The sequence below is a fragment of the Gymnogyps californianus genome, chromosome 1 (genome assembly GCF_018139145.2).
Source record: "Gymnogyps californianus isolate 813 chromosome 1, ASM1813914v2, whole genome shotgun sequence".
Taxonomy (NCBI): domain Eukaryota; kingdom Metazoa; phylum Chordata; class Aves; order Accipitriformes; family Cathartidae; genus Gymnogyps; species Gymnogyps californianus.
The window spans coordinates 327,805-341,289 of NC_059471.1; the positions used below are offsets into that span (position 1 = coordinate 327,805).

Sequence of the window (13,485 nt, forward strand, 5' to 3'; positions counted from 1 at the left end):
ACTCTGGCCACTCTGACCTAACTGAGACTAATTTTGCCTAAGTCTCCTTCCGCTGCAAAGCCAGGGTTTGCCATTGGGATGTCAAACCCCCCTGACCAAAAAGGGCTGGCACTGCGTGGTGAGAGGTCTGCTGAAAGCAGCGGTGTGCTTCCCTGAAGGGGATGAGAAGAGCTGCACCAAGCCTGGCGGGGTGCCCCCAGGGAAGGGGAAGCTTGGGTGATACTGGGAGCAGCGCATCCTACCTGGGCAGCATCAAGCAACGGCAGCGGAGGCAGACCCTGTAACTGGAGAATAAATCCACTGCCTGGCAGGCTCCAAGCAGTGCACCTAGCACTGGCACTTTCCAGCCCCAACCTGGACCAGGACTACGAGACTCAGGCTGGAAGAGCCTGGTGTCCGAGTCAGGCGGGAGGATCTGCGCTGTACTTTAGTTGTTGGGCATTGTGTGGCTTGTACTGTTGCCAAGTGGGGTGGTGGTGGTGGGGGATACGACTGTGTAATCCAGAAGGCACCCAAAGGCAGCAGTGTCAGGAGACACTGAAAGAATTGAGTTTATACCCACCAGCTTGGGTTTGGTGGTCACCACAGCTCTTTGTAAAGCTCCCCTTTCCTCTCTAGCTCGGTGCAGAATACATGCAGGACCTCAGACTTCCCTCAGAGACCAGACTTCTGTGCTCTGATTTCCATGGGGTGAAGGCACAAGGAGAGCTGGGATGGTAAGTCAGTATGTGGTGTTAGGAGATGAGTTTTCATCATAGTTAAAATCAGGTACAGGTTTGCTGAGGAGAACAAGAGAAGCTTAGTGCCTGTTCTCTGCTCCCCTACTTTAATCCACACTCCTGCTCCTCGCCTCCAGTGCTTGGAGGTGACCCTCCTACAACAGCCCCGCAGGCTTTTTTTTTAGTTTATGGCCCTGTCCTTTGCATAAGGAGATCTGCATAAAGCAAAGCAGACTTGTGCAATTGCACTCTCCAGCGGCTCTGTGCACCCCATTGCAAACAATTCCCGCTCTCCCTAACACAACGTTGCACCTGAGTGTTAGTTTGGGGGAAGGAGTGATGTATTACCCTCATGCAGTGCAGCACATGCAGAATTACATGGTCTCCAAAGAGGAGAGCCAGTTTACTAAAGTGCCAAAACCACAGGAGTGCGATCTCACAGGAGTTTGGAGGCAAGTGAAGCCTTACGAAAAACTGGAGCTTCTCAAAATCCCATTACCAGTGCCTATATGCTTAGGGAAGAGACACAACAACATAGAAAGTTAGGGAGTCTGATTAAAATATTGAAAAAAATTTTGTAGAACAACATTTCATGGCTGATGCTGTTTTGGTGTTTCTAATAAGAAAGGAACAAAACCTTATGCGACACTGCAGGGTTTCAGTGTGACTTGTAGACCCTGTGCTCACGTGAGCTGGCTTTTTGTGATTGCTGCAAATGCTTCAGTAAGGTTTCAAGACAGGATTGGGAGGAAAACAAAATCTGCTTGGGCCAACATCTGGATGAGTGTGTGTGCATACACACACACCACACTCCCCCCACATAGCCAGGCACCAAGATCAGGCAGCTGCTAAAAACTAGTAAATGAATAAATGGAGAGTTACAGACTGGGTGAAAAAGGTACATGGGGAGGATGAATCCATGAACAGACTTTCATTTCCAAAGTGGTAACAGTCTTTTATCAAGGGCTGAGATGAAGAGGAGGGTCATGAGGCAATACAGACCTGAGGAGGACCAAAGATACAGATACAGTTAGACACAATTTATCTTTCCATTCTGAACAGGAATGTAGAATTCACTTTCTAAAAATAATGTTTCACCAGTCAAACCTTCCGTGGTGCCTCTAGCTTTCAGGCTTTGGCCAAGATGATGAAGGGATCATCCCACTTTTCCAGCAGACAGCTTTTTAAGCTTTTTCTTTGCTCCCCAAACATGCTGCCGTTGTTCCCTGGTCCGAACCCTATTCCTTGCCACCTGGCATTAGCGATGGGCTGGGGTCAGGACCGGCGCTGGAGCCCTTTCTGCCAGAGCAGGCTCAGCACCCGCTCCCGGATCACCTTGGTCCTCATCCCGTAGATGAGTGGGTTGAGCATGGGAGGCACCAGCAGGTAGAGGTCAGCCATCAGGATGTCGAGGTTTGCGGGGATGTTCTGGCCCCAGCGCTGAGCGTAGGAGGAGAAGAGCCCGGGCATGTAGAAGAGCAGGATGACACCGATGTGGGAGCTACAGGTGCTGAAGGACTTCAGACGAGCCTCTCTGGAGGAGAGGCCTATGACCTCCCTCAGGATCAGCATGTAGGAGACAGCGATGAGCATGGAGTCTGAGCCCACCACGACGGTCGCAACCGTGACCCCGTAGATGCTGTTGGGCCGGGTGTCCCCACAGGCCAGCTTCACCACTGACATGTGCTCGCAGTAGGAGTGGTGAATGACGCGGGGGCCGCAGTAGGACAGGCTGGTCACCATGCACGTCAGAGGGGTGATGATGGCGAAGCCACGCACAGCAGCAGCCAAACCCAGCTTGGCAATGGTGGGGCCAGTCAGGATGGCAGAGTAGCACAGGGGCTTGCAGATGGCCAAGTATCGGTCGAAGGCCATGGTGAGCAGGACCCCTGACTCCACCACGGAGAAGCTGTGGATGAAGAACATCTGGGCCACACAGCCCTCAAAGTTGATCTCGTGGGAGTGGAACCAGAAGATGCTCAGGAGCTTGGGCATGGTGGAAGTGGTGAGCACGAGGTCAATGGCAGCCAGCATGGAGAGGAAGTAAAACATGGGCAGGTGCAGGCTTGGGTCCATCCCAATCACTGTGAGGAGTGTGATGTTCCCCAGCACTGCCATGAAGTACATGGTGCAGAATGGGAAGGCAATCCAGAATTGAGCATCCTCCAGCCCAGGGATGCCTGTCAGGATGAAGGACGAGGGACTGGACCGATTTGGGTAGGACATGAGGCACTGTTGCAGAGCTGGAAGGGAAGACACAGGAACAGCTGGCATAGACAGGGAGAGGAATGAGCTGCAACAAGCACTGCTGTGGACTCCAGCCACAGGCAGAATACCCCTGCCTGTCTTCTCAGGCACACAGACCTGGACTCGATGATCCCTACGGGTCTCTTCCAACTCGAGATATTCTACGATACGATTCTGTGATATTCGTATCCTCCTGCCTCTTATCCAGGTACACTCAGTCCCATCATTGGCAAGAGACAAACTCACATGGTCTTAGCCTGAATATTTGGGAGTTATCTTACCTCTCCTCCCATCCCGGGCTGACCTCTGGCTGTTGTCTCTACCCCTCCCCTCCATAGTTTGGGAGTTACAAGCTAGAAATTGAGTACATTTAGTTGCCATCAGTACAAAAATCTAAGATGGGAGAAGGGGGAAGATCCAGAATACTTTGAGGATGCAGCTCAGCAGGACTCTGGTCACCCACACACCTCTGCAGGTATAAACTGTTATCTTCTTGTGGGCTGGTGTTCCCCATCTGATTCCCACCTTGGGAAATTGCAGCAGATGTATATTTGCAACATCAACGTTTGTCGCCCGGAGCATTTTTGCCATGAGAGCTGATGCCCGTGGAAGCAGCGCACTGACCCTGTGCATCCCCCAGCTGCGTGCCCCGCTTCAGGACAGCACTGTCAGCTGCGGGGCTGTTCCTGCTGGAGCCCACATCCAAACCACCTTGCTGGGGTCCCTCTCTGAATGGGCATCCCACCTACAGCATCCCTGTCTCCTGCGTTAGGAAGGAAAACCAGTGTCATGACCAAAACTGGCCTGAGGCTGCAGTGCTGGTCCCTTCCAGCACTAACCCTCCCACGGTGCGTGTACCTCCTTACTCTCAAGCCCTTAGCAAAAGAAAGAAGTGCTGTGAATTGCCCCTGTTTTACAGGGAAAACAGAGGCACAGAAGGGTTAAATTAGCCTGCTGGCAGTATGGGAATTAGATGCAAGTTTCTCAAGCACTTGTACCTTCTGTTTTCCCCAGCATACCAAAGGGCCAGACTTCATATCCTTGGCTTTCCAGACATTTGACTTCCTTAACCCCTAAATAGTTTCATCTCTCCTCCAAACCGCTTCGAGTCCTCCACATGACACAAACCAACAGGCATTTCAGTCTGTTTCTAGTCATTGCTATTTGCAATGTAAGGCCAAATACTGCAAAGCTAATATTGTGAAAATGCTGCCAAGACAATGTTATTTATAATAGTTTATTGCAAAGAGAACTCTGTTTGCAGTGTAGTCAGCTACCTCGGCTATAAATTTAGGGAGGCAGAGCCACAGCTGGCACAAGCTGGTCCGGGAGGAAATGTGTCTCGTGCCAGAATTATTTATCTGGAAAGGACAAACACATCTGAGATCCTGTAACGCTTGGAAAAAAAGCAGACACTCCCTCCCTCCTCTCTGTCAGAGGTAATTGATCTACAAATCCGGTGTACTGTTCTGGGCAGTGTTACCTGTACTTCATCTTGTATAATAAAGCCATCCAGATTATTAAATAATGCTACTCAACAAGCATCAGACTCAGTTTTTACTGGGTCCTTTTCATGTATGTTCACGGTGCTGTGCCAGTTCTGTTCCCTTAGCAGGGTCTGATTTCTTGGGCACACATAAACACATGAAATACCAAGGAAGCCACCTCTTTAGCTCCGTCTCTCTGACCAGCCCATTTGGGTCATGCAAAGACGCTGTCCCCACTGCACTTCACTTTCATCCACATTACACCTGACCTCTCCATTTCATGCATCCTCCTCTTGACGTGCCCTGCAGCCACGGTGCCAGTGTGCTAGCAATCAAAGGTGCCTCCGGACCCTGAACACAGACAGACAGACAGACAGACAGACAGACAGAGGCATCTAGTGCCACGTCCCAGCCCTGCACAGAGCATCACACCTGCAAGAGCTCTTTCTTCACCTCCAACCCAGCCTTGCATGGACCTCTCACTTCTACCACCAACCCCCAAGAACGACTGCAGTTGCAGCCTACATACAAATGCCACGTTAGGAAGATATTGAGATTTTGGCTTTTTTTTCAGTTGCCCATGCAACAGCAGGGATGGGAGCAGCACTTTCAGACTTGTTGCTGCTCAAGTCGAGCAGTGCTTTCAGGCCTGTTCTGAGTATTTTCTTTGTGCTTCATTGGCACGAAAAGCTGATAGAGTTTTATTTTGTGCAATTAAATAGTTCAGTAACTTGTAAAGTGACAAGTTTTGCTCATTGCAGTAGTCAAAATCCAGAAGATTTTCTAGAAATGGGGGACATTACCAGGCATCTTGACCTAGCTTGCTGTACCCCATTAGATTTGTTGCAAACTTACTGTACTTTATTTTTAAACAGTGAAACAGATTAAAATACCCTCAGAGAATGAGCTGCTTGGTATGGAACAAGTGCAAAAGGAGTCGAAATCTTTGATTGCTAGCATACTGGCAAAGCTTCCCTGACTTTGTAAGGACGGAATAGATCCTGGTACTTGAAGCTGAGATTTTTAACTCTTTCCTCACTCATTTTTGTCAGCTCTGCCTCTCTACTGCTAAGCAATAATCATTAAATTTACCAGATTTGATGCACTTAACATTTTGTGTCCTTCTTAGACATTGTAAATCTACCAGCCATGTGGTCTGAGCCTGTGAAAAACATATACCTAACTCCTTTTGCCACCACATGCTGATCTGACTGTGCTAACAGCCACCCAGCACTCCTGATCAGCATACAGCCTGTCATGAAACAAAGATCCCCTGAATTTTGGGTTTTAAGAGAGCTAGAGTAATGATCCAGTCCATAGCCCTTCCCCAGTATAAGATCAAAAGTAATCTCTGATAGATACATGCACGACCTGATCTCCCATTGCAGAAACTCTATACTTTCCCCAAATCACTCGTTTCAGAGCATTTTCCTAGCGTCAAGCCTATATGTCACTTCAGCTCATACCTTTTGTCCTTTCCATAAGGGAGAAGAACAAATTATTACCTTCCTTGTGGTGTTTGCCATCCTCTTCAGGTTTGCGCAAGCAAAAAGGACAGGACTAGAGCTATGATCAGGTAATTGCAGGTCTTCACAGATGACTGGGTTAGCAGATGTTACACCTATGTGTCTACAGCTTGTTTGAAGTTGATTTAACCAAGGAACAGCTTGCAGCCAAATAATTAGCACTGTTGTAATTAACTGTTGCAAGGAAGCAAACTGAGGTTGCAGGTGTGTGACTGGCAGTTCTCTACCACAATATTCACTTAATGTGGGATATCTTGAAGCAATGAAGTAGCTCATAAACTCAATAAGAGACGAAGTCCACTTAGATGTATTGGCATATCTGCATAGTAGCTTTTCTGGACAGACTGTTTTGTATTCCACCTCGACTTGGCTACAATTTGAACTTGGCTCAGAGCTTGGCACTATGCTTAAAAATACTGGCATAACACCAGATTAAATGAAAAACCCCATCTACCCAGCTCACCTGGATGATTTGGATGTGACCCTGGCTGTACCTACATCCCCTTCAAATACTGTTTCTCTCTCACACAACCAAGCAACTCCTCAACCTGCCAAAAGGACCTGCATGGAAATATTTATATGCCTTAAGGAACCTGATCACCCTAATCACTCACTGCTGCAACTTCAGAGACACTAATCATCACAGAGGAGAAAGTGCTGCCTGGGAATAGCCAGAAATAGCAACGGTTTGTAAACAAATTCACTCCTCTCTCCCACAGCATGGGTTACGTCTGTCTCAGCATTAAGCAGTGCCAAACAGATCTTTGGTCCACAAAGGGGGAAGAAGATTTTGTCTCTGGGTGGGCAAATATCCTTCTGGGCATGACGAGCTGTTCTCCTGGTACACACGCAACAGTGCATGTGTCCTTTGGGCTTAATCCTGTCACTGTAAAACTAATTTTGGATTTGGATCCAGTGTCACTGTACTCCTTCTGGGGCACAAGATAGCAGCCTGGATTCTTAGGACTGGATTTTGATGTCACCTTTCATCTGAGGATCCTGAAGCACCCATGAACTTTAGTGAATGCTTTGTAAATGAGTGCTGATCCTTTGGACCTAATTTAGGTATTCCCTGTCCTTGCCGTCTCTGAGGGTGGAGGTCATGTATGAACCACAGACAATCAGTATGGTATTTAGGGAGAGGGGTGCTGGGGAAGGAGGGCAGGAAGCCATTCAGATAATCCCCACATCTGGGATCAATGTCAGGTTTTTCGGCTGTTTCGATCTGGCAACTACAAACATGACACAAAGAGCAATGACTTATGGGTGTGCTGGCCCCTTGGGCTACTGGTCCTTCAAAAGAATGCAACCAAAAACTAGTAGAAGTCTGCAGAGACTGCAGAGGAGGAGAAGCCCAGAAGACCAGTTTAAGGAGCCTTGCAGCTTCTGCTGGCATTTTGGCTAGATGGTTGGAGATGCTCTTGGAAGGAGGTGACCCACGCCAGGGCAGGGGCAGCCCTGAGGGACCATGGGAGACCCAAGCTGGGGCAGAGGAGAGCAAATAAGGACCAAGGAGCAGCAGAACGAAAGCACCACGCACTGATCCGGACCTCCTGCACCACCGTCACCCCACCAAAGGGGCTGGGAGGGCAGGAGTGCAACGCAGGGGGACGACATGGGGAGTTGAGACTAGGACAGGGGAGAAGAGATGCTGGAGTGATGAAAAATCAGGGGAAGGGGGAGGAACGGTGTTTCCCTAAATGTTTTTTTAATTATATATATTTTTTTTTTTCCTCAATGCATTAATTCATTATCAAAAGTTTGTGTTAATTTGTTGTAAATTAAATTAAGTGAAAATCCCCAGGTCAAGACTTTTGCTCCCAATAGAAACTCCTTGCTTCCTTGGTCTGTTTTTTTGTGCCCTCTTCTTCCATGTGCTGTTCCTGGCCACGCACCCATGGAGACATGTTTTGCTTTCAGACACGTATTTCCATCAGTTGGGCTCTCCCTGCATTCATGTTCCTCAACATACAATTCATTGGTGGCTTCGGGCATCCAACTTATTTTCAGCCTGCTTCTAATGTGGCACACAGGGCTGCCTTGATGTGTGATTTCAGCAGCTCTTGTGGCGTCAGAGGGTACAGAGACATCGATGTGGTGGGAAGCCATCTCTGAGTCCTGCCCTACCACAAAGAGGGTCCTGTCTCAGGGTCCCCACAGCCAAGTGATAGCTTCTCTCCCACTCCAAAGTCTGACCTGGCCATCAAGCGACCAGGGACATCTCACCACAGAGGTGGGGAGAGGCCAGAACAGCTGGGGAGCACATGGAGTGGGCACCCAGCATCCGTGTTCAAAAGGACCTCTTCGGAAAGCCCTCCCCAGGTGCAATCTCACACCAGGACTCCCTCAGCCCGTGAGCCAGATACGGACCTGCCAGGCAGCCTGGTGCTCCAGACGCAGTCCCCTTGTATAATCCAATGGATGGGTTCCCATCCTTTGCAAGCAAAGGTATCGCATCTGTGTGCCTGAAACGGGGTGGCTTTTCTGCTCTGAGCCCTCTCGTCATTATCATGGTGCAAACAGGAACAAGAAGACCTGAGAGGAGGCTCGCTCTTGATAACGCAGAGGTGAGCCAGCGAAGCACCTTGCCCACTGAACACCACTTTGCAGTTACTGCGTCCTTTACCCTACCTGGGGTCTCAGCACCTCACTCACAGTGCTGTGACTGAGAGGCCAAAGGTGGGGGAAGCCCACCCAGCCAGGATGAGACCTCTAGTAGAGCTAAAGAAGAAATCTTGGGGAACGCTGGGCACTTGGGGTGGTTGGATGGGCCTCCCATGGATGGTGGCAGCAATTGATTGCTTGGGTTTTGTAAAAAGAGACAGAGACAGTCTGCTGGGACTCTGGCCAAGAGAAACAGCTTAGGGAGAAGGTAAATCACTGCCCTGCCTCCCTTCTTCTGCAGCAAGGGTTTCCTCCAACTCTGAGAGGCAAGAGTTAATCCTGGTCTTCTGGAGCTGAAGACGACAGAGGGAGAATGACACGAGATTGCCAGCTGCTTTGTGAAACCTCCCAGGAGAGAGCTTGGCTATAAACTCCCCAGCTGCAGGGCAGCTTCTGAAGTCTGCTCAGCAGGCTGGAGAGCCGGGGGTCCTTGGAGAAGAGGAGCTGTTACTCACAGCTTGGTCAGGAATCTGGTGAGTCATCCCAGGGAGTCTGGTGCACGAGTTGTGCGAGGGGGGAGTGAAGAGAGCGTCTGAACTAAGCCCTGATGTAGGTCCCGATCTGTTGTGGGATGGAAACCCAGCTTGAATTCTGATGATGCACGATTTTTTCTTAGTTTAATCTGGGAACTCATACGAGCGCCTGTGCTGGGTCAAACCAGAAGTCCTCCTCACCTGGGATCTGCTCTCCAGCTGTGGCTGTGCCTCTGTGCACAGCTGGCAGAGCCTCCCCAGGGGTGCTCAGGGGGTCCTGGAGAATCAGAGACGTCCTGGGAGGAGGCTGTCAGGACTGTGCCAGCCTCATGGTGCTGGGGGCCCACCTGCTGCCTCCTCCACTTGCTCCAGGGAAGGAGAGATGTCTTGAATCCACATAAGCACCGAAGAATTTCGTATCTGAACAATGGCGATCATGCTTTTTACTTGATATCGCTTCACTCTCTTTTTGATAAGCTGCACAGACTGACCTTGCCATGATTTAGTAACAAGCAGAATAACAAATCAACTTCACACGTTATAAGGGAGTTGCAGTGAAAGTGGCACAATCTGGGTATGTTTTGCAAAGTTCAATGATTCTTGCTATTATGTTTTATTGAAAAGAAAGACTTTTAGGTGTAGTTTGCAAAGGATGCCTCTCAATGTCAAACTCTCTGCTTCCAACAGCACGACCCCATCCATGTTTTTCTTGACTGGCATCCCTGGGCTGGAAGATACACACCCCTGGATTTCCATCCCATTCAGCACAGTGTTCACCCTAGCCCTCCTTGGGAACAGCACCCTCTTGTACGTGATGAAGACAGAGCCATCTCTCCACAAGCCCTTGTTTTATTTCCTCTCCATGCTGGCTGTCGTTGACTTGGTGCTGTCCCTGACCACCATGCCCAAAATGTTGAGCATCTTCTGGTTCAAGGCCCAGGAGATCACCTTCAGTGCCTGCCTTTTGCAGATGTTTTTTCTTCACACTTTCTCAGTCATGGAGTTGGTGGAGCTGCTGGCCATGGCCTTCAACAAATATGTTGCCATCTGCAACCCCCTGAGCTGCAAACTCCATCCTGACCATTTCCCCAGTAGCCAAGAATGGGCTGCTGGCTCTAGCCAGGGCAGCTGGGCTCACGTTGCCTCTGCCTTTTCTCCTCCGTCGCCTGCTGTAGTGCTGCTCCCACATCATCTGCCACTGCTACTGCAAGCACATGGCAGTGGCGGAGCTGGCCTGTGCCAACACCAGGTTCAGTAACATCATCGTGGTTCTCTTCATTGTGGGGTTGGATCTGTTGTTCCTCAGGCTCTCCTACCTCAGGATCTTGAGGACCGTGTGGAGCCTGGCATTGAAGGACAGACTGAAGGTATTTGGGACCTGCCTCTCCACCATCTGTGTCATTCTGGTCTTCTACACCCCTGTGGTTCTCTCATCAATAATCCACAGGTTTGGTTGCCACGTTCCTCTCACACGCACATCTTGATGGCTAATTTCTACTTCCCATTCCGCCCCCATGGTGTATGGTGTCAAAACCAAGCAGATCCATGACCGGGTGCTCATTGCATTTTTCTCTCAAGAGAATCTAAATTCTCACACGCCCCATCCACAGGAGCATGTACGGCTATCCATACCACCGCACATGCAAATTGCAGCCCATGATGGGCCACAGAAATTAACCCTGGACACACAACTCTGCAGCAAGTGCGTGGCCCACTTTAAACAACTCCCACCTCTTCTCCTGAATCTTTCCAAGTTTAAGACTTGAGAATTGTGAGAGGGTTGTATGTGTGTGCCAAAAATGGTAGCCTTTCAGCTCATCACTGCCTGCAGCAAGCAGCGAAGCCTGCTTGGCAGACTGAGGAGGGTGCTAAATCCAGAGGTCAGCCTATGTAGAACTGGAAAATTTTCAGAGTATTCAGCTTTGACGTCACTGTGCTGACAGTGAGCTGGAGGTAAATAACATTCCTGTTGGAGCTCCACAAGCTGCACTTCTCTTTTTGTGTGCTAAGGAAACGAGCTGATGGCCTGCAGGTCCTCTCCAAAGAGCCATTCATGCTCCTGGACCATTTACCTAAAGTGGGTGGGGGAAAGAGGGGCCAAACCATCTTGTGTTGGCAGGCAGCTGGGAGGGGAGTGAGGTTCGAGGTGCTGACCCTCGCTGCCAGGAGAGGGGGTGGGCGGTGGGTGATGCCCACTCCTCAGGCACATGGCACTGGCACAGGCACAAACCAGCCCAGAGCCCCACGCCTGCTCCCAGCCTCTTGGCTAGATGTGCCATGGCCGAGGACGCATCTGCCTGGAGGAGAGTTGCTCACGTTTTCCAGCGTGAGCTCTGAGGACAGTCTCAGTAAGGGTAAGGTTAAACCAGCTGGATGCACCTTATCCCCCCTCAGTAGCAAAGGCAGAGCACTGCTCCCTTCCTCCACCCCTGTATGCACTGAGGACCAGCTCCCAGGGTCATGGGGAAGAGCACAAACACCTGTGAGCACTGGGGTTTTGAGCTGTCTTTTCGGTTGTGATTTTCCTCGTATGACTTAGATGTGATTTCTGTTAAATTATTAATTTAACAGAACTGAGTTAATTATTGATGTGCTAGGCTGCTGTAGATCTGATTCATAGATCAGCGCTGCAAATACAGCACAAAAAAAGAAAGAAATCCATAATATTTCTATTGAATTAATTTATCTACTTCCTTTATTTTCTCCAAGTCTTAGAATAAGAAATGTGTTTTGCTGTATAGCTGGCATATTTATAAATCTGGACAATTACAAAAGGAGATTCCTGTCCACAGTGTCGAATTTATGTGGCACAAGAGCAAAGTCAGGCCTATTTTACTGGTATATCTATAGCTGTTGCATCCCTGACCTGGCTTTTGCAATGGCAGCCCAGCAGGTAAGAAATGCCCACATCCAGCGAGCTCATATTGTATGTGGTGTCTCATCGCCCACACTACCATGAGGGTCACAGGGTCTTGTGGGGTCTCTGTTTGCTTCCCCCAGGCTGACCTCAGCAGTTCTTCTTCTATTGATCAGAGATCTAGGGAAGGATGTGAATTGGGATGTTTTGAAGCTTTTTATGAAACCGCTACACCCGAAGTAGTAGAGATGAGCGATTATGGGAGAACTTTGCAAAGCTGAATGATGAAGTGATAAACTGGACAGTAAAATTCAGTATAGATTCATTAAAACTGAGGTGCTCTGGCAAAACACAGCCCTATTTTTGCGTAAACAATGGTGTGCTATGAGCTGTCCATCCCCACTCAGAAATAGGCATCTTGGAGTTATGACTGATGACTCCTTGAAAACATCAGTGGTACCCAGTCACTTCTTCACTCCAGACTCCTCTCCTCTCCTTGTCACCACCGCAGGTTTCTCTCAGTCCCCTCAGCGAGTCGACGATTGGCGCAGGTCAGGGTCAGTACACAGCGGTTTCTCTCTGCCACTCCTTCCTTCTCACTCATTTCCAATGCTCCAGCATGGGCTGATCTGCAGGCTGCATTCCCGTCGGGGGTGTACCTGCTCCAGTGTTGGTCCTTCATGGGCCGCAGTCCCTTTGGGGTCTAGCTGCTCTGGCATGGGCTTATTCATGGGCTGCAGTCCCTTCGGGGGTGTACTTGCTCTGGTGTGGGTCCTCCACGGCCCACAGTCCCTTAGGTGGGAGTGCTTCTACCACATGGAGCACCTCCTACAGCTCTGACCTTGGTGTTCCCCTTGCTGTTTCTCACTCTTTTTGTTCACTCCTCCTCTCTCAGTCTGACATTTTCTGCCCTTTCTTGAATATATTTTCACAGAGGCACCACAAACTCCCCTGGCTGGCGCAGCTTTGGTGCATGATGCGTCTGTTACTGATCCAGCTGGAACCATCTGCGTCCGGCACAGGGCAGCCCTGGACCTCCCTCCTGGCCACCCCTGCAGCCCCCTCTGCTACCCAAACCTTACCACCTACACCCAGTGCACCTCTCCACAAATATCTTGAGCTGCTATTTACAAATATTGTTTTGCTTTGTGCTGTGTGGATAATGAGTTAATTTGTTCCTAATTCAGGAAATGAAGCTCTTAATCAGATTTGTGCTAGAAATTTCTGCTTCCACAAAGTGGTATTTATCTGTTCCTTCCAAAAATAATTTTCTAAATTACAGGCAGTGAATAAACGCAAGAAAAAGAAGACACAGTGAAAAAGTTAATAGTAGGTGAAAGTGTTTTATACTGTCTGTCTGGCCCAGTGCCTTTCTGGGACGCACTGGGATGCACTGCAAGGAAAGGAACAAGTCCCAGCTAAATGTTAACTCCTGAAGGACTCTGCATCCGTAAAGCCATCAACCTGCCAAGCTTGTGTACAAGTACTGTACTTTTACTACAGTACTAGTGC

At 49.3% G+C, this 13,485-nt stretch overlaps 1 protein-coding gene and 1 pseudogene across 1 annotated transcript; one reads left to right on the forward strand and one right to left on the reverse strand.

Moving 5' to 3' along the window:
* Positions 1–1,994: 1,994 nt before the first annotated feature.
* LOC127015771 (olfactory receptor 52K2-like) lies at positions 1,995–5,972 on the reverse strand. Its single transcript, XM_050895934.1, has 2 exons — positions 5,959–5,972; positions 1,995–2,962 (listed from the first exon to the last, which is right to left on the reverse strand). The coding sequence occupies exon 2, from the start codon at positions 2,943–2,945 to the stop codon at positions 1,995–1,997; it is 951 nt and encodes a 316-aa protein (XP_050751891.1). The 5' UTR covers positions 2,946–2,962; positions 5,959–5,972.
* A 3,796-nt stretch (positions 5,973–9,768) lies between these two features.
* LOC127025200 (olfactory receptor 52K1-like) lies at positions 9,769–10,882 on the forward strand (annotated as a pseudogene).
* The last annotated feature ends 2,603 nt before the right edge of the window (positions 10,883–13,485 follow it).

Excerpts from the sequence above, each read along its gene's own strand:
- LOC127015771 (XM_050895934.1), bottom strand. The coding sequence starts at position 2,945 with ATGTCCTACCCAAATCGGTCCAGTCCCTCGTCCTTCATCCTGACAGGC.